General features: G+C 44.6%; 1 protein-coding gene and 1 long non-coding RNA gene across 15 annotated transcripts in view; one reads left to right on the top strand and one right to left on the bottom strand.

The window, feature by feature from the left end:
* The first annotated feature begins 7,761 nt into the window (after positions 1 to 7,761).
* Positions 7,762 to 21,276, top strand: part of LOC310709752 — a 43,015-nt gene continuing 29,500 nt past the window's right edge. The window contains exon 1 of the long non-coding RNA XR_014527675.1: positions 7,762 to 8,140. This is a non-coding gene — a long non-coding RNA (uncharacterized lncRNA). The remainder of the gene's footprint in view (positions 8,141 to 21,276) is intronic.
* RNF220 (ring finger protein 220) overlaps positions 13,280 to 21,276 on the bottom strand; it is a 326,551-nt gene continuing 318,554 nt past the window's right edge. For all 14 annotated transcript variants that reach the window (XM_083509604.1, XM_083509606.1, XM_083509608.1 and 11 more), the window contains one exon: positions 13,280 to 16,488. In XM_083509604.1, the coding sequence (XP_083365730.1) occupies positions 16,417 to 16,488 (72 nt within the window). In that variant the 3' untranslated portion in view covers positions 13,280 to 16,416. The remainder of the gene's footprint in view (positions 16,489 to 21,276) is intronic.

The raw sequence follows: 21,276 nt of genomic DNA, 5'->3' as shown, positions 1-21,276 counted from the left end.
TTTGAGACACAAAGTGGCTTCCAAAGTGGTTCAAAGGGATAAATATCTTATACCAATGATAATTAAAATCCAGCACGTAATTGTCCTTGAGGAAGGGATTCTCAGCTGGGTGTGAGTTGAGGTATGATGCCTGGCTTCTACCTCCCCTTCCTTGATAGCTTAATGAGGCAGCCCAGGAGGCCCCCAAATGGCCACCCAGAGAATTGCGTGCGATGAGGGCAGCAGCAAACAGGCCCAGCATCAGCACATGGGCCAACTTAGAATCATAGAATTGTAGTGTTGAAAGAAGCCACAAGGGTTGTCTAGTCCAATCCCCTGCAGTGCAGGAATCTTTTTGCCCAATGTGGGTCTCGAACCATGACCCTGAGTTTAAGAGTTTCATGCTCTACCAACTGAGCTGTCTGATACTGGGCATTATAGCATCCTTCCTTTTTTCTTACTTTGAAATATATGTTATAGTCAGGAAGCAGCTCAGCAGTTATATACATGGTTCCAGATGTTCATTTTATTATTTTTACATTAAAAAGACACCATCCTTTTCTACAACGAAATGATGGTTATTCCCAAGTAAATGTGTTTATCATCAGGTCAGCAGAAGCAAACTGCATTGTATTTCTGTAGTTATGATAGTGCTGTGATTTAAGTGGATTTAAAATGTGAATTTGTAAATGCTCAGATTTGTTGTTGTTTAATCAGGGTTGACAGACTGTTTGGGAGGGCTTTGCTCTAACAAAACAGCAATTTAGAAACAGTTGAAAAACATGGAATTACAGCTGAGAAGAGAAATGTTAATTGTGTGCTTCAAAACTGCTATAATATACATGACTGTTCAAAGGGTTTGACATGGCCTAGCAGTAGCACTAGGCTAGAATTGGATCTAGGCATGATGGACGAGTGCCTGATTGCTGTCTCCAGACCCTGTTTGCTTCTGCTACAAATACATGGATGTTTCGGTCTAGAGCTAATGCATTTTAGATTTTGTTTTGCATTGTGGATTATAATGAGTCAACAGGACCATAATTGTTATAGTATAAGGACATAGGTGCCATTTCCCCCCTAGAAACAGGATTTACATTGAGTGTGAAGCACTTTAGTTGGTAGCCATGGCCAGGGTCACTCTGCCCATGCCAATGAACTGTGGTTAGTGAGTCACTGTGTTTGAAGTACTTGGCCAGAAGCCAATGAGCTGGTGGGTTGTGTGTGTGTGTGTGTGTGTGTGTGTATGGAAGTGGGAATTGAACATGCATTCTTCTAGTTCCAAGTGGGTACCCTAAACCCCAGTCAGCTAAGAGTGTAGCTCTCTCCTCCCCTTGCCCTCCCATTTGCTGGTAGATAGAGCAGCACAGAAGTCAGGACCCAGAGGCTGGACTGCCATGGCAAGGACGGTTTGTTTAATTAATTGTTTTGCCTGATTTCCATAACAAACTGGTGGCTTGTCCTCAGCGTGGCTCCCTCATTCATTACCGTTAATTAGATATGGATCTCCCGAATGGCGGCAGAGAGTGATGGACGAGCCTCCTGACACGTGCTATTATGCATTAGCATTTTCTCAATACATTCAATAGATCATCTCTCTCTTTTTGAAGATATTTTAAATAAAATATTAGCTGCTCAATCTGTGAGATTTATGTCCCTCCTCCCATCCCATGAATGCTCTATCAGGCTGGGCAGGAAGTAGTTAATTATTTATTTCAGCACCTCCATTTACATGCATCCAGGTAGTGACCAGAAATGTAGAGTGGATCTCTTTGCCCTCATTTGAACCCTATTATCTTTGTGGAGTGGGATGATTTGTCTAAAGCCACCTTGGGAGACAGTGGCAGCCCAAGATGCTAAATTCATCTGTCGTGTTTATGATCTCTTTTTTCTTCCCTTATAACTTCCCTCATCTTTCTTGTTATTGTTGCTTTGGTTTTTGAATTATAATGAAGAGTACTGATGCTAGCTTGCTACTTGGCTTCAATTCCTCAGGACTGGCTTTGAACACAAACTCCTCTCCCCATCCTGTTTAATGCCAGGGCTTAGCCCTGGAACAAATAAAATCATGCCTGTTCTTCACAACCAGTCCTCTGCTGTCTTTGTGTGTGTGTGGGAGTGTCTGCCCCACCAACTGTCTTCCTCACTATTGTGAAACTCACAAAAAGTTCAGGACAGAAAATGTTGGAGAGTGCCTCTGGCAGAAGTGGCACTACTAAGGAGGCAGCAATTTGCTTCTCATGTGGGTAATTGAAGCTAAGAATTGCCTTTCCCCCCAAGCAGACCCACAGAAAGGTGGTTGGGTGCCTCTGTATGTGTGTCTTGGATCGACCTGTCTGCATGATGTTTGCACACTTGCAGTAATGGCGCCACCTCCATCTTCCAAGTCAGCAGAGCTGTTGACCTCCAGCCCCTGATTCCCGGCCTTTCTTTGACTTGGTACTGGGGCCCATGTAACTCTACACCTGAGCCTGTGTTCTTCTAATGTAAGCCCTTATAGATCTGTTTGGGCTGTGCCTGGGTCTCCCTCTCTCAGGCCAGGGAAATGACAAAATAATGCAGCTGCCCTGACTTCATTACCAGAGTGTTTAACAAACCTGACACCCTCCTTCACTGCACTAAGTGTGACGTTAACCTTTGACCTCCCCGGGCTGTATCGACAGTGTCAAAGGACAGCCGGGACAGGCACATACCAGTCAATCTTAATCGGTTTCTCAGCTCTCAGCTGGGATCAGGGAACCATTAAAGACTAAGCAGGTGGTTTCAAGCAGCACTAGCAAAGGGTGAAATAGGAATATGGCCAATGCCTGTGCTGGCTAGTTTCAGAGTTTAGCTGCTTGTCCATCTCTTACAGCAATAACATCTTGTGCTTCAGAAATGGGAGCCTCCTCTTTTCAGCACAACTCAAGAAGATGTGAGACTATCATCAAGAAATTGACCTGTGGTTATGAATCTGGTCCCTTTCTGTTCTTTCTCAGCATTTAGAGACTGATAGCTTTAGTCCTGGAGGTGTCAATTCTCTAAAAGGGATTGTCAGAAAACTCAACAAATATTTATTCTTAACTCAATCAGCTGACCGCCCTCAGATTGGCTTCATGTGTGAACGTGTGACATACAACATAATAGTCTAGTATTGCCATGACCAAAGGGAATTATGGCTATTCTAGGACTTTAGGAAGGTGATGAAAATAGGAGAAATTGAGAGGAAAGGCTGTGCTATAAAGGTTTGAAAGGATGAGGGAACAGGCATGGGTTGATCTCTAGAAAAGAAGAATGAGTGTGGATGTGAATAGTTTTGAGAGGCAAATGCCCCAATTGGGCAAAGGCAATGCACATGGAGAATCAGGCTTCCATAACCACAGTTGGTGCGGATGCACGTTCAGTGCTTATCTGATCACCATTTAATTGACTAGATGAGTCTTTTGATGTGCATGGAAATGCACATCCCCTTTTGGAGCATTATCTGTATGTGCCCAGCTGAACTGGAGACCAAAGTGGTGGTGGTGTTTCTCCACTAGGAATTCTAATTAACGCAAAGTTACAAGGAGGTTACATGCAGAATAGATTGAAGAAGTAGGAAAAAAGTGGTGGGTATCCGGAACTGGAAATATAAAAAGCATCAAAAGCCCATCATTGATAGATGTGGTTTCCAACACTATAGTATGAACAAGTCTCTTGTTGAGTTTGGCTTGAAGTTTTAACTATTGATATTTTACAATGCAGCGTAAGTAAGATAATAATAATATTGTGACGGTATAAAATCCCTAGCAATTTGACAGTTGTACAGCATTCTTAAACTTCAACATATTGGCAAAAAACAACAGTAATTTTTGAGAAAATAGTTCTATTAGTGGACAAATGCTCAAAAACTGCTACATTTGTATACAGCAGTAATCACTCTCACTGTTTGCTTACTGAGCTGCGAGATGCAAAGGGTAGCAGTTTCTGTCATCTCTTCTTGCCTTTCAAGTACTTCTCATTGTCAGAAATATTTCTGAGTTTTTAAAGTCATCCCTCCTCATCTTTCAGTGACTCTGATTCTCAATATGCATTCATTTTCTTTAGAATTTGCCTGCAACTGTGGGCAAAGAGCCACTAGAGAATTCTTTGAGGATGGTTGTCATCTGTTCAGTTAAAGGGACTTTGCTCAGCTCCCCCCGCCAGCTTGCCTTCCCTTAAAATCCTATGGACTCACAGTTAATTCTGAGGCATCTCTTTGTCTTGCATGATGACTCATAGCTCTTCATAAAATATTTCTTAATTTAAACTTGTTGCCATTATCTTTCTCTATAATTCCAAGGAATTTTGCCCCCGATAATCCCTCATGTTAAAATCCTGGGGGTTAAACAAGACACTTGCTTCATCTGCCCTAGGCATGCATTATATTTGGCACTTGTTTATTTCTTAATTATACTAATACCCACACTTCCTCCTATTGGAGCCCAGGGAAGTTAACAACCATCTTAAAACCATACAGATATGCCCACTTATCTGATGTCTTTATTGAAGCTTTGATACTGTATTAGGATGACCATGGGAGGACTGAAAACATCTTAGACTTGCAAAGATTAAGCCTGGCTTTTAAATGAATGTTTATAATTTAATTACGATTTAAAAAATATTAACCTGAAAAGTCAGTGAGGTTCTAATATGTCCTACCACAACACCTTTTGTCATCTTTCAAGGGTTGCTACCTCTTTTCTGGCAGGACTTCAGTTTTCAGTAGCTGTATGATACGCAGAAATTCAGCAGGTCAAGCTTTTCCTGGTGTGTGGATTCAGTAGCGGAGGGAAGCATCTTGCTGCTTGTTATCTAGCTCTTAAGGATACAGGAACTGTACCAGAAAAAGAAATTTGACCAGCCTATGTCTTGCTCCTATTGATGAATACAAATGAAATGCTTCCTGTCATAGGAGCCAACTCCTAGGGGCAGGTCCCTTTGACCCTCCTAAAATATTTGAGGGGGCCGGGCTCAATGGAGTTGGTGGGCATTGCCATTCAAATGGTGTGTGTGTGTCTTGTGACCAAATTATGTGGGGTTGTGCTAACCTGCCCCCCCATATTTTATTCAGGTTGGCACCCCTACTCCCTGTACCTATTGCATGGCAATGCCTGGTGATTTTGTGTCTAAGGCAGGGATGGGAAACATGTGACCTTGTAGATGTTGCTGGACTTCTACCATCTCTGCCTTTGGGCTGGGGAGCAGGGCAGTGGATGCCCCGGGCCACCTGATCTCTTCACCCTTCTGCTGCTTGGACTCCAGTCTGCTCACTCCTTTCCATTTCAGGTGTCCTTGTTGCACTGTGCCTGCCTAAACATAGCTACTGTGGGCACAGGAACAGTTGACAGAGTGGCTAAAAAAAGAAAAGGCAGGCAAGTCAGCTGTTGTGCTGCTTCTGGATCTTAGCATACCATAAATGAAGCTTTTGTTAAGGGCACATAGGCTGTAAGACCCATTGGAATAAATGGGACAAACTCCTGAGTAAATGTCCACAAGTTCAATAGGGATGGGGAATTTGTGGCCCTCCAGATGTTGGTCTGTCATTCCTACATATGCTTGTTGTGGATGATGGCGGGGGGTTGAGATGGGCAGATGAGGGAAGAGTGGGGGCTGCAGGTTGTGCTGTCCTGCAGCGCCCTTGTCGGGTGGTGGTGTGTGTGTGTGTGTGTGTGAGAGAGAGAGAGAGAGAGTGAAGTTAATGATGGTGGCAGCCGCCCTGCTGCTGGTTCCTTCCTCACAGCCTTCCTGTAATGGTTGCGTGTTTTGCAGTGGCACCAGTGGGCCTGTGAGTTGAGAGGGTGGGGAGGCTGTGCATAGCCTTCTAAAATAATTTTTGCATTACATTTTGTTTAACAAATAAATACATTAAATCTATTGTGTATATTAAATAATATTCAGTATATTGCACATACAGTGGTACCTCTGGTTACGAACTTAATTCATTCTGGAGGTCCGTTCTTAACCTGAAACCGTTCTTAACCTTAGGTACCACTTTAGCTAATGGGGCCTCGTGCTGCTGCCGCACGATTTCTGTTCTTATCCTGGGGCAAAGTTCTTAACCCGAGGTACTACTTCCAGGTTAGCAGAGTCTGTAACCCAAAGTATTTGTAACCCGAGGTGTTTGTAACCTAAGGTACCGCTGTATTTTAATTTACAATATGAAAATTTAAGTTCAGTGGCCTGTGAGTTCTGTGTCGAAGTGCCCCCTTGGTCTGAGAGGTTGAACCACCCTGATGCAGTCTCTTTTGCTGACTGCAATTTCTCTTGCTTTGAAAGACTGTTCCTACCAGCAGATGTCAGCATTGATCCACACAGAAGACTCACTAACACTTCCACTACTCTGCATTTGCCCTGTGGTACAGTGCATAGAAGCACAGGAGGCCCTGGGATATTTGATGTTGAGCAACATGAGCTAGCCCGACTTTGATGGATGGTAAAGTGGTCCTCCCATATTCTGAGCCTTTCTGTGTGTGATCTGCTTTCATGGATCTATTTTCTCTGGTCAACCTTTCTGCAACTCTGGAGGAGTCAGGAGGTGAATGTTAACTCCTGGAATACTCTCTGCTCCTCCCCCCCCCCCCATACACCAGCCTGATATTTTTCAGAATGCAGCATGGTGACCTGAAATAACAATTGTGGTCTATAGGAGTATGTTCTGACAAAATCTTGATGATAATGGGGAATCTGGTAGTAGGGGTCTGTTGAGGAGGATTGCAACATTAAAATAACCTCTTCTCTTTCAAGCATGGGGTGAGCATGAATACAACTTTGTGGTTCTATTGGCAGCAGGGGCTATAAAGACTGTACCTGTTCAAATGACCCTGGCTCAGAGGGGACTGTGCCTGAGCATAATGGGGCAGCAGCTCCAGGGAGCTAACTACCTATTGATACTGAGCATATGAATGGGAATGAGAGAGCTGCTTTCTTTATGACCCGATACAGTTTTTATTGTGTGGAATTAGATCTTGAAAATAAACTCCCCAACCTGCAATCACAAGGGCTTAAGGGAACATATATCAGCAGGGAACTATGTGCTGGGGAGGCAGGATGAAGAGGTAGGCATGTGGCTGAAGGATTCTGGAAGGAGCAGCAGTCCCTTGGCCTGTCTCTCAGGCCTTCTTATGGGGCACCATGGAGCCAGACTTGGCTTGATGGAGGTTTATTCCCAAGATTTAATATCTCCCCACTTCCTTAAAAATTCTCAGAGTTTAAGAGAGAGAGCAGCTGTTTCTGATATATTTTGGGGTATTCCTAATTTGATATAAAGAAGCTGTTTGGTGCCAGTGACCCAGCTGGTGAGCACAGCAGGATATTAACTACTCAGACCTTGAAAATAGAATAAGACAAACCCAAATACTTCCCTGGTCTTAATTTTAGCTACACCTTTTGGTAGGATGATTTAAATTATGACTGTTAATGTGAACATTAAACTAAGACTGTTAATGTTCACAAATGTACAAATAATTACTTGAAGCGAAAGCTTAGCACCAGTGGCGTAGTGTGGGTTGTCAGCACCCGGGGCAAGGCAAATAATTTGCGCCTCCTAACCCGTGGATTTGCGCCCCCTAACCCATGGATTTGCGCCCCCTAACCCCCAGATGTTGCGCCCGGTGCGCCCGGCCCCCCTGCACCCCTCATGCTACGCCACTGCTTAGCACTAAAAGGAGGGGTACAAAGTTCAAGCCTCCCTGGAAGTCATGGTTGGAACTGATAGTCCTGTTTACTCCTCGCAGATGCATGATGAGTCTAGTGCTGATTTACTAATGGAAACCCTAAGAAGAATCTGAAAACTGCCTTTCACTGAGAGAATAAGGAGTTTTGTGTGAGAATTTAGACCCATGTTATGCACTAATGATCAGAATTGGAGTAAGTAAAGTCATGAGTTCACCTTAGCTTGCCAGTAAAATTGCACACCTGACATGCTTTCACTATCAAGGTGCAGCCTCACTGTGGTAATTTGAGGGATTGAATAAACTTGTGCTGCTCATCCACCCCCCAGAGGTCACATGCTGGATCAACCCTCTTCAGTGCAGCTGTTAAAAGTTAACAGGAGCCTTGTTCTCTATTGCATCTGCTCACCCGTCTCCCTATATGGTTGGTGATGGCCCAGAAAAGACTTTGCTGCTTCCATGGCTTCATGCTGTTGAAAGGAGGACTTTCTAAGGTAAGGAGAGTGGTTTTTTCTTCCTGAGTTGCCAAACTAGAAGCACAGGCATGTGCTGTACAGACACAGCCTTAGTACCATGGTGAAATCCATTCAATATTTCGGTTTGGCTGAATTCCTACTCAAACCTTTATTTCTCCCCAGTTTGGAGAACCTGTATCCTACTCTGTTTGCTCTGGTTTGTAAAGGTTTGTACTGTTAGGAGTGCATCACTCTGGTTACTGGGTGATAGGAAAATAAACAAGAGGGTGAGTTCACCTGGGATGGGGCTTTGTTTGCCCCAAGGGCAGCTGACCATTTGCTGGACAAGCGGTTCCAAACAAGGAGGGCTAGATGAGGCAGTTATTGCACTTTCCAAACTCACTCACAATCCAGTGTGTGCAATGTGAAGTCATAAACGCTTTACGGATAGTCAATACTAAGATTTTTCTCGCTCTGCCCCATAAACTGGAAAATCCTCCTCTCCCACCCCTTTGGCTCTAGGGAGCAACAAAGCCCAGGACAGATATTAAAACAGTCACATTTCAGGAATCAACTGCTGCTGCCCGACCTTGATCTGCTTAGCTTGTTATTGCTCTTGATGGTGCCTGGGATTTGAGAAGTAGCTCTGAATTTCAGATTGTGCCTCTGGTTTCTGAAATGTTGTCACTTTGGAGAGGCAAGATAAGAACTGGTGTCCTGGAAACTCCTTTGGATTCTAAACTCCTCTGAGTAGGTTGTTTGGCATTTGCTGTTAGCTTTGATGCTGCTGCCAGTGCTGAGCCAGGTGGCAGCCCGGGCCTGACTCTGCAAGGCGCAGGGTGCAATCCACCTCAGCGCCTAGTGGATCAAGGCGTTTGGATGTTGCTGAGGGGTGCAGGGCCTGTCAGCAGCATCAGCCTGGCTTTGCAAGGTGTGGGGTGAAATCCACCCCAGCACTTAACCAAGCGGAGTTGGATGGTGCTGCTGATTTGCATCTTGTAAATAATTATCTACTCAGAAGAAAGCCACACTGTGTTCAGTGGGCCTTACTCCCAGGCAAGGGTGTGTGAGACTATAGTGTTTTATCTAGGCAGCCAGGGCTCCTCCGCATGACAAGATCTTTTTGCACCAGGTCAGTGAAGACCACTTGCTTTTTAAAATTCTCCCATATATACAGAACTCCCTGTGCGCCTTTGGACTGTATCTGTAGGTTTCCCCCTCTGTGTCAAATAAGTGTTGTTTACTTTTTATAATGCATGGATCTCCCTTGGGAGTTTCTGGACTCTCCTTCCTTGGAGGTTTCTAAGCAGAGGTTGGCTGGCCATCAGTCATGGATGCTTTAGCTGAGTTTCCTACATTGCAGGGGGTTGGGCTAGAAACATGACCCTTGGGGTCCCTTCCAGCTCTATTAGTCTCTGTTTTTCTGCTTCAACAATATTTTATTATGTTCCTATCATTTTACGTAATTGTATTTTGTATAAATTATACAAAATATAAATAAAACATGTTCTAGTTACAAACAAAACATTTAAATAGCTACCTTTCTACTGGTACAACAGAAGGGCATGGGCATAGCCAGGATTTTTGTTAGGGGGCAGGCTTTTGTTAGGGGAGGCAGAACCTCAGATTTATATTGATTTTTACTTATTTGGGGGGCACATGCCCCTTGCCTTCCATGGCTACTATGCCTGGGGCGGGGGCACAGGAAGGAAGCAAAGTTGGTAGGGGGCTACGGTTGGAAAAAGGTTGGGAAACACTGCCTTACAGGACCTTAGTTGCAGCTGGTGTGCTTCAATTACTGTATGGGGGACAAACAATGGGAGCAGGGCTGGCTCTTCCATGAGGCAGACTGAGGCAGCTGCCTCAGGCAGTGGAATCCAAGGGGTGCCTCTGTTGTCCCCCATCCCCCCTGCTTCTGCTGGAGAAGTGGCTGTGGCAGCTTCTGGTGAGATCTTGTGAGAGCCTGAGAGATCTTGCTGGAACCTGGAAGGCATAGCTGCATAACCATGGATAGTGAAGCCTCAACAGGGGTGGTGGGCAGCGTGCACACACAGGGCAGCACCTTCCCATTTTGCCTCAGGTGGCGGAATGGGCCGAGACACCCCTAAATGGGAGACAGCCTCATCATCATACATCTGCTTGTTAGCATCTCAAGGTGTCTCCCAGAAGAGGTATTGCCCATTGTTCTGCCAGAGGCATTTCAGTCAGGCACAATCACCTGAAGAGGGTGTGGAGTAAGACCACTGAGGGGAATGGCCTAAGGACCCAAGGGCCAGAGATTTCCCACTACCTGCTTGAATGAAAAGCAGCAGCTTAGCACAGGAATGCCAGTAGCCAGTTGGGGATTGCAGTCTAGCTTCAATTTCTTATAGCATCAGAAGATTTGTGTAGCATTTATGTGGGTTTTCTGAGAGTGTTCCAAGTGTCAACCCATCTGCCCCAGAAAAAAATGCATAATGGTATTGTGTTTAAAACAAACACTAGCTGGCATGGAATCTGGACACCCCCCCCCCCCGAAACCAACCTTGTATTTTTGTTAAACTAGATTCTTAATTCTCTTTCAAACCACATTTCTCTAACCCTAAACTTTTGTCAATTCTCAATTATTCAGCTAATGCTTTTTTATGGTATTTGTTGAGAGCCTTCATTTTATAGGTATATTCTCATAACCCTGAACTCTAAGAATGTTGCAAATGTGTGTGTGTTTGAGAGAGAGAGAACTAAACTATAGTTTAAGTTCATATAAATTTATAACTGTTTTTTAAAGGAAAAAATATTCACAAAACTACCAATTTTAAAACATTTAAAACAAGCATCATTCAAAATACTGTAATCTAAAAAGTATCTAGCACTAAAATATCCCATTATAAACTCAACATGCTATTAACAAGCCACCCTCTCCATCTCTGCAGCTCAATTTGCATCAGGTACTAAAACCGTGGGGGGAGGGGGGGACAGGTGAATTCCATAAGTCTAGGGCCACCTTCATGTTCCATGACCTTTTTATTCACCTAGACTTTTTAATTGTGTTTTAAATCTGGGCTGGTGTAACAAGTTTTTTGCTTTTATTGTATTTAGCATGATATATTGTATTTGCAAGCTGCCCAGAGAATATTTATTGGCGAGCAACTATATAAATTCAGTAAATAACTTAAAAAAATAATAATCATGGAGTTTCCTAGCCCTGACTTTGCATTATAATGTTGAGGGCAGCATGTGCAAGAGGAGATTCAGCAGACAGGGAGGGTGCTTTACCCTTTTTGTGTCTAATACTCCCTTGCAAATACCTCATGGCATGCTTTATTCATTTTTGCCTAGGTACACTCAGACCCTCCTGGGGGGGATTTATACAGGAAAGTTTCTGGGCACAGATAGGGTTCAAGACTCACCCAACCACACTTTCTTATCTACAAGTCCCCCTCTGCTCCAACGTTTTCATTATCTGTGCAGATGTGGATTGGGGACCATGCAATGCAGGGTAATGTGTGGCTCCAGTCTCAAGACAGTGAATGAAGGGATGCATAGTTTATTATATGCTCCTACAAATGCCCTCAATTAGGGAAAGCAGCTATTTATTTGGACAACTTGCTCATATCCTATTCTTGCTGATTCTTTGCCTCATGCTGTTCCTTCAGTACCTCTTCTCCTTGGTGAGATCCTTTCCGAGACCCTTGCTGCAAGCAGAACAAGGGGATGAACATGTTTGTTTCTCCTGATCTGGCCCCTACCCTCTGTTTGGCAAGATGTAGGATTTTGCTAGTAATTAGGGCAGGCTTCCTCAACCTCGACCCTCCAGATATTTTGGGACTACAATTCCCATCATCCCTGACCACTGGTCCTGCTAGCTAGGGATCATGGGAGCTGTAGGCCAAAAACATCTGGTGGGCCGAGGTTGAGGAAGCCTGAATTAGGGTTTGAAGTTTGGGATATGAGTAGGAGAATGAGAATGGGAGGGTAAAGAGCTGGAGCCCTGTGAAATTCCATGGGCCTTTACCTAGTGTTACTAATTAGATTCCATGCTATAAGTAGATCTGGCTGATCTGTGTACAGATACTACAGTATTGGTTGTCAGCAAGCTACAAATAAGTTACAGCCCAAAACTTCAGGGAAATGGGCAATGGGGTTTTGCACATTCTTAGGCATGACTGTCTCTCTTGCTGGAGGGGTCTAAGCAGAGGCTAAATTAGCTGTTATCTAGGAAGGCATTTCATTCTGCACTATATAGAGGTGGCAGGACTAGATGACCTCAGGAGATGCCTTCCAACTCAGCATTTAGCTGCATGATTTATGGGATTATGTATATAGTTTTCACAAATGTGGTGGCTGCAACAGCTTCCCCATTCCTTGTTTTATTTATTCTGTAACTTAAAATAACGAGTTATGCTAAACATTTTAATATTTAGAAACCAGGTTTGAAAAACAAGCAGCTCTGGCTTTTTTGTACTAGCTTTTTACTAGCTTTATCATCTCTTTAAAGTTAGTGACAGCTTAACTGCACGCTAGGTGAAGAAGTATACTTTGTCTGTCCTGAATCTCCCAACGTTCAGATTTGCTTGATGACCTTGGACTCTAGATTTGAGATAGAGGAGCACGCTCTACACATCATGAGTACTTTTTCCCTGTCTATTAGGTTCCCAAACCTTTTTTATTAGGAGCTCCAAACTTTGACTTTCCCTTTTTAAGGGCACTGTTCCAGCCTCTTGATCATTTCTGCGCAAACGTTTCAGTTTGCCTGCCATATGGAATGATCCCACTCGCCTCGTGCCACTCTAAGGGTTCTCCTAATCTTCCCCAAAGCCAACTGTGAGGTAGGAGGGAAGCCCCACTGGGCAACCAGAAGTCTTTGCACAGGGCTTCTGCTGACAGGGCTCATTAGAGCCTCCTTGCATATTTGCACAAATGGATTGAGAATATTTTAAGGAAAAGTCAAAACATGGAACACTACTGGCATGCAGCCCCTTGGAAGGAAGCCCATGAAGGAATATAACCCTTGGGATGAAAAAAGATTCCTTGCCCCCGCCATGAGGCATTGGAGCAGGTGGATAATTCAGTGGGTCCTGGATGAATGTGACTTAACAGCTACCATGTTTTGAGGGCAGCAGGAGCGGAATCATATGTTTATGCAATTGCCAAAACCAGGGATGAAACTAGGAAGCAAGCAGAGGGCAGGAGGCAAACTTGGAAGATTTTATACTCATTTAATTAATGTCAATGTAGTTTACAAACGGGAATGACAAGTACCTTTTTATAGAATATACATCGACACACAACCATAGACACAACTTGAATATCACCTTGTGCAGCTGGGAATCTTTGGGCAAAGATAGTTCATTTCTTTTTAAGCTTTTTGAGGACGAAGTCACAGAGTTTTGCAAAATGTGCCTCGCTCCAGAGGAGGTAACAAGTCCTTGCATCTTCCCATCAGGTCTTCTCTCCCCTCCCTACCCTCTCAAGAAAAAAAGCAGGGACAAATCAACTTTAAAAATAAAGCCTACTAGTTATATGTGGTTTATATATATTCATTTGGCTTAGTGGTGGTCCACAGGACCAGAGAAAGCTCATTGTTCCCAGACTGGGAAATCAAAAATGAGCTGCCTCAGCACTGCCTATTCTGAAACAGATATGGGAGAAATATAGCTCTGTCCTAAATGCCTGAGCAGAGATTGCTTGTACAAGGTGAGCAGGTTTGGGTGCAATTCAGACATCCCCACCATGACAAATTTCATTTGATTGCCTTTAGGAAGGCTTAAGTGCTATACCAGTGGAGGAAGCCCCATCGTGAGCAAAGGCAGTTGCTGAAACTTTGTGCCTTTTGCAAACTATTGCTACCTATTTATGATGCCAATCAACTGCTGCTTGAAAATGTGTTTCTCCTGTTAATACAGGCTGCAGATGGCCCTTCCTCAGACTCGTTCCTATGTAGCAGCAGTCAGAAACACTTTGAGTGAGACATAGCAGTTCAGAAGTTCTTTGGACACAATGGAAGCTTAGAATTTTGCGGTCGTAGCCACTATGGTGCCTGCCAGCTGCTAGGGGACTGCCAACTCACATCAGCCCCAGCCAACATGGCCAATGGTTAGGGATATTTGGAGTTGTAGTCCCAATATCTGGAGGGCATCATGTTGGCTGCACCTGCTCTAAGGGTATGAAACTATTTCCTACTAGACAATAGTGTGTGTTGAACAGGGTGAAGTCAAACAGCAAGACCCTGCTGATAACAGCCATTTCCAGCTTGCATTCAGTAGACAGCAGTAGCACATTATCAGCCAAATTGCAACAGGAATATGGAATCCTGTACTGCAAAATACAACTCTCTTGTGGTAGAAGTCTCATTCATATAAAACCAATCCTTTTGACAACAGAATGACTGACGATAGCCAGATGTTTTAGTGCAACCATGACTTTCTAGTGCTTAAGTCACAGATTAGAGAAAAAGAACAAAATACCTTGCAGGATATCCCAGAGCAGCAGTCTGCCTCAGTTTAAAAGGTGATTCATGACAGGGACATTTGCCTACCCAAATTATTGCCAAGCAAAGTGCTTGCTTCCCCTTTCAAGCTTCCGGCAACCCTGTAAAATTTCCCTCAGGTGGAATGCAGGCGGCTTGTTTGGCTATGTATTTAAAAATGTCAGTTGCTTGTTTCTGACTAAGGCAGGTAGTAAGCAGAATATATGTGAGCCACAGCTGGAGATATTTTCAAATGCAGAACAGGGGTCTGAGTAAAAGGTTGATGTCAGGAATGCTGCAAAAACAGGCGAAGAGGGAGTAACTGAATCCAACCTTGTGTGGACCTGCCTGGGTTGAGTTCCCACTATTGCCACAGTACAAGTAGGAGAGATAACAGGAGGAAACGAAACCAGTGTCACAAAAAGCCAACACATACCCCACTTTCTTTTCTTTTCAAAACTGGAACCTGATGTATTACTGGACCTGAACCTCTGAAAAATTAGGACATCATGCTGCACCTGCATGGAAAAGCATTTCAGAGCAAGGCAGACTGGCAGTGGCTGGGCATGGCAAAACAGTATGCCAGAGTGATACAGAACCTGCCTGACTAGTGAAACACACAATCTTTCATGAGGAAGTAGAATGGAGGAAGTGCTAGAGTACTTCCTGCGCCCCCACCCCCCCGCTCAGATACTGGATGGATACAATATGGTGTTTTTTCAGCTGTTTTTGCATTTACTCCTGCATCACAGGAAGGGCTACAGAGCAGGCGCAGAGGCGGGTGAATACAATATGCTTGAACTAAGACTTCAGCTTTTAAGAGATAAACTTACAGCCCTGAATTCTGATAACCACCACTGCCAACCTATTTTTTGCTCCTCTGTCTTCATGTAAACTTCTGTCCTTTTCCCAGCTGGCAATGGGGTAAAGCATTGTAAGCCTGATCTGCAAGTTTCTTGCTTTCCCCCTCAGTGAAAAATTAAAACTGTTTCAGTGTGATAGATTTGATAAAAAGAGCCCATTAGCTACTTTCCCCTACTTCCCCCAGAAGTTGTGTTACGGGCAAAAACTACAGCTGTTACTAGAAGCTGTTAACGTCATATCTGAATGAGGAAATATACACCACAGAACATTAAACCATTTATATTATATATATGTATAATATATATATTTATATTTCTTTTAAACTAATGACTTTAATGCCAAAACTTTGTAGAACCAAGAAAAATATGGGTTTAATGTTCTCTGCTTATTTTTTCTCTTTTTTTAAAAAAAGTACAACCCAAGAACAAAGGAAAAAATAAAAGGGAAACATATTAGTATGTAATGTTGGAGTCTATCCCATTTATACACAACATTGTAAACATATAGTCTATATTACATGTGCTTCATTCTGCCTTTGTGGGTTTGCAAGTGTAGGCTCCCTCTTTCTCTCTGACTTCTAAAAAAACACTAGAACACCACAAAAAAGGGGAGGGGAGAGAACACAAGTGACAGGTTATGACAGTTCCTGCTGTGGAAGATCCAGTCCCTACTTGAGTTGGCATGTGGGGTTGGGCCAGGTTGGCTTGTCAAGACACTCCCCTGGAAAGGCTTGAAAGTCGTCCAAGATGGAACCTCACTCTTGAAGAAATAGGACAGGTGTGGAACATCAGTCTGTAAAAAAAGGCGGGGATTCACAATAAGGATTCTGGTTTGGCCTTCCCGTGGAGTTGGCGGCACCAGTGACAGGTTTGGAAGCAGAGGCATTGCGCTGCTCCCTCAGCCTCTAGTTCACATTTGGAGTCTCTAGGTTTTGTTTTCAAATGTCTTTCATTGTTGCTGCCATTTCTTTCCCCCAAATCCCTGGTCTGAGCAGCCATGTCCTTCATAAGTAGATACGCCTGAGGTCCCCTGGAGAGGTGATGGTATTGCACTGAGGGCACAGCTTCTTGGCACCCTGTGGGAGATAAAGAGGGAGAAAGTTAGAAAGAGAAAGAACCCTACCTGAAGCACATCACTATAGAGTAAGAAAGGGAAGCAGTCAGAAGTTACACATTATTTCCCATAATTGCAGGAAGCAGACTATGTGAATTAGACTTCAATCTAGGGAAGAGGCAGACTCTCTTTCCTCACATAAAGCTGCTACTAATGGCAGCTGGTAGCAGACCAGAAGAGAAATGAAGGACCTGACGCATAGTTTATTTGCTACCATCGTCTTTTTGCTTTCATTTTCAAACTGACTCCATGGGCCACTTCTCACATTACTTGTTCTGGCACTGGGCCCTCAAGGCTATCCCTCACACTTTGTCGGCTTCAGAGTAAAGATGTTCCCAACAGGCAGAGCAGAAAGCACGAAGATGGGAAAAACAGTGGCACATGTATGAAATTAAATGTGTGTTCAAAATATTTTGGCAAGAACCAGGTTGATAGAGGAGATGGAGGAAAATGCTTGAGAAGTAGAGGCGTTTTTGCTGCCCAGGTATGATTCATCTTGCAACACTGAATGCTGGAAACTTGAAAGGTGCTAGAAAGAAGGAGCTCCAAAATGAAGTCACACAAAGTCAGTTCTGTGATTGCTGAATATGCATAGTCTGACTACAGCCTCTGAGAACCTTATTGGGATCAATTCCAATCAGTTACCTCTGAGGATGTGGACAGGCTGCTTGGACGAGTGAAACCAACCACCTGTCTCCTTGATCCTTGCCTATCCTGGCTTATAAAAGCTAGCCTGGAAGGGCTGGGCGATGAGCTTCGTGGGGTGGTGAATGCTTCTCTCTGTGAGGGAGCCTTCCCAGACCTGCTGAAAGAGGCGGTCATTGAACCGCTTCTTAAAAAACCATCTTTAGATGCGGCCACGATGGCCAATTATCACCCAGTCTCAAATCTTCCATTCTTGGGCAAGCTGATTGAGCGAGTGGTTGCTGAACAACTCCAGGCATGCCTGGAAGAAGCGGACCATTTGGATCCCTTCCAGTCAGGATTCAGGCCTCACCATGGGACTGAAACTGCCTTGGTTGCACTGGTCAATGATCTCCGGCGGGCTAGGGACAAAGGTGAGAGCTGTTTCCTAGTTCTGCTGGATCTCTCAGCGGCTTTTGACACCATCGACCATAACATCCTTCTGGATCGTCTAGAGGGGCTGGGAGCTGGGGGCACTGTTATACAGTGGTTCCGCTCCTTCCTCCTGGGCCGTGTTCAGAAAGTGGTGGTGGGAGATGAGTGTTCAGACCTCTGGGCTCTCACTTGTGGTGTGCCTCAGGGTTCTGGCCTCTTCCCCCATGCTTTTCAACATCTACATGCAGCCACTGGGAGAGATAATCAGGGGGTTTGGGCTGGGTGTTCATCAATATGTGGATGACACCCAGCTCTACCTCTCTTTCAAATCGGAACCAGTGAAGGTCTGGAGGAGGTTGGAGGATGGATGGCGGCTAACAGATTGAGGTTGAATCCTGACAAGACAGAAGCACTGTTTTTGGGGGATAGGAGGCGGGCGGGTGTGGAGGACTCCCTGGTCCTAAATGGGTAACTGTGCCCCTGAAGGACCAGGTGCGCAGCCTGGGAGTCGCTTTGGACTCACAGCTGTCCATGGAGGCACAGGTCAAATCTGTGTCCAGGGTAGCCGTTTACCAGCTCCATCTGGTACGCAGGCTGAGACCCTATCTACCTGCGGACTGTCTTGCCAGAGTGGTGCATGCTCTAGTTATCTCTCGCTTGGATTACTGCAATGCGCTCTATGTGGGGCTACCTTTGAAGGTGACCTGGAAACTACAACTAATCCAGAATGCGGCAGCCAGACTGGTTACTGGGAGCGGCCGCTGAGACAACATAACACCGGTCTTGAAAGACCTACATTGGCTCCCAGTACGTTTCCGAGCACAATTCAAAGTGTTGGTGCTGACCTTTAAAGCCCTAAATGGCCTTGGTCCAGTATACCTGAAGGAGCATCTCCACCCCCATCGTTCTACCTAGACACTAAGGTCCAGTGCTGAGGGCCTTCTGGGGTTCCCTCACTGCAAGAAGCCAAGTTAAAGGGAACCAGGCAGAGGGCCTTCTCGGTAGTGGCACCCACCCTGTGGAATGCCCTTCCTGCAGATGTCAAAGCGATAAACAACTACCTGACATTCAGAAGACATCTTAAGGCAGCCCTGTTTAGGGAAGCTTTTAATGTTTAACAGACCACTGTATTTTAATATTTTGTTGGAAGCCTCCCAGATGGGTGGGTATAAATAAATTATTATTATTATTATTATTATTATTATTATTATTATTAATCCCTTCAATAACCAAAGACAGAAAACTCATCTTCCATTTGAACAGACATAAAGAATTCATCTGCACCACTAAGGGAAACTGAAACCTGGGCAAGGAAAAAGGAAGTTGAAAACTGAATGAAGCAAAACAATGGCTGACACAATTTATCAATTAACCTAACAGGTCGGGGTGTTAACTTAAGTCTCTGAATATGGGTCAAGATATGCCAGTCATCATCTGATTTGGCAGGTGTGATGGACAGCAGATGAGAAGAGCAACAGGCAACACTGTATGTGTCTTTTTTGAAAGCAAATGCAGCCTAGGACATCAGCTAAGAAGTGCAATGAGAGGGAATCAAATATTAGCACCTAACTTTAGAAAAATGATCAGTTCATCCTCTGTCTGCAATCCAACCTCCCTTTTGTGGTTGTGAATGCACCATGTAGCTCTGGAATCACAGGCTGTAACTTTTGAATGGTGTACACTACTTTGTTGTATTTTCACAAAAGTGTCACTTATAAATATTTAATTAAATGGAGAAGATATGCAAGAGGTAGACTCTGAGAACTCTATAATACAGAGGCAATGGAATTAAGTGATGAAGCTACCAGGATTTAAAAGATTAGTATCCAAAGGTAGTTAAAATTGTAAAACAATCTGAGCAAAAATCCTTTGATAAGCAATCCCAAGATTTTAAAAACAAGTACTATATTACTTCACCCCATCTGCCTTAGTACGTCAATATACACAAAGAAGAGGCATATACAGTTGTTGCTAGAAGAGGGAGGAAAGACCCGGCCAAATCTGTGCCTGCAGCTAGATTCCCCTGTGCTAGTTGCCCCATGCCTCCTTGATCAGCAACAGGTCTAGTAAACCACTATGCTGAAATCGGTGCTGGCTCCCAAGTACCGTATTTTTCGCTCCATAGGACGCACTTTTCCCCTCCAAAAATGAAGGGGAAATGTGTGTGCGTCCTATGGGGTGAATGCAGGCTTTCGCTGAAGCCTGGAGAGCGAGAGGGGTCGGTGCGCACCGACCTCTCTTGCTCTCCAGGCTTCAGGAAGCTATCCGCAAGTCTTGCAAGCCCGGTGGGATGTCCCGCGGGCTCACAAGGCTTGTGGGCAGCAGCCTGCAGCCCAAAAGCTCGGGGAACAGCGGGGAGGCGCAGCGCCGCCACCCCGCTATTCCCCGACCTGATCTGGAGGCTGCGGGGGGGGGGGGGGAAGCAAGATTGCTTCTCCCCCCGCCAGCCCCACAAACTCGGGGGACAGCAGGGCAAGCTGTCCCTGAAGGCAGAAGAGGGAGACGGAGCGCTCCGTCTCCCTCTTCTAGCTTGGGGATGGCTGCGCAAACCTGGGGGGGGGGGGAGAATAAAAATTTTTGCCTTGATTTCCCCCCCAAAAAACTAGGTGCGTCCTATGGGATGGTGCGTCCTATAGGGCGAAAAATACGATAGATAGCCATCATGGCTGCAGAGAACATGAAAACATCAAGTTTATGCTACAGGCCTCAGTAGCTGAACTTAATGGCTCTCTCAGAACCGCTCCCACCCCTCTTACCTGTACCAGGTCTTATGAGCCCCAACCCATATTTCATGTTACCTATATACCAATCGTGATTATGCAACAAAATGTAACCCAACTGAACCAAAAGCAGTACCCAGAATATTAGCTTCAGGTACTGGAAACTTGTCTCAATTTTTTTGTGGATGATGCAGCCTAGTTTATAACAGCAGATGCTATGAGGGTAAATGAAATATGAGTTATAAGGGTATTTTGCACACAAAAAGGTAAGCAAGACAAAGGTTGCGGACTTATACCGACCTACTCTGAGGAAGCTTAACATGAACAATTTATTCCAAGAACAGATCTCGCCCCAGCCCACCCACCCCAGTCACACAGAGAAACTGCATTTTGAATGGCAAGCTACAAGGCCTGCTGATTACATCCAGGGATGTGGGCTATGCGCAACAGAAGTTTAAGGCACTCACAGGCTCACTCTTCTATTTAAACATTTCTCAACCCTGCATATAGTACTCGTTACAGAAGCAATTAAACAAGCCTCTCACACATGCCCTGGCATGGAGCCAGTGAAAAAGGACTTCCTTCCCCCAACCCCATCCTGCTCACCTGCCAGCTGGGGTTACTAAACTTTTCCCTTGAAATAAAAATACTGTGGAATAATAAGCCACACCTGTTGAACATGGAAAAAAAATATCTGAAATGTCCTCCTGCTCCTTTCATCGTGGCCCCATGGAAAAGCCTTGATGGGTAACAGCAGTGTATGCTGCACTGAAGGCCACCTCAGCTTTTCCGTTATAAACCCCAGTTTTCCAGGGTTTATAAAACCCGGCTGCAAAATGTAGCTCCGGGGCTGAAACACGGCACCAAAAAGGAATGATGAAGAGAAGGGTTTTATTTGCCCCCACGCATTCTTAATTAAATTTTGGCAAGTGATTGATCTAGAATGCAGGCTAATCACTTTGGGGAGTTTT

Source organism: Podarcis liolepis (genome assembly GCF_965112155.1).
Source record: "Podarcis liolepis genome assembly, chromosome: 6".
Lineage (NCBI taxonomy): Eukaryota > Metazoa > Chordata > Lepidosauria > Squamata > Lacertidae > Podarcis > Podarcis liolepis.
The sequence above is the reverse complement of the archived record's forward strand: the minus strand, read 5'-3'. Positions and strand labels throughout refer to the sequence as shown.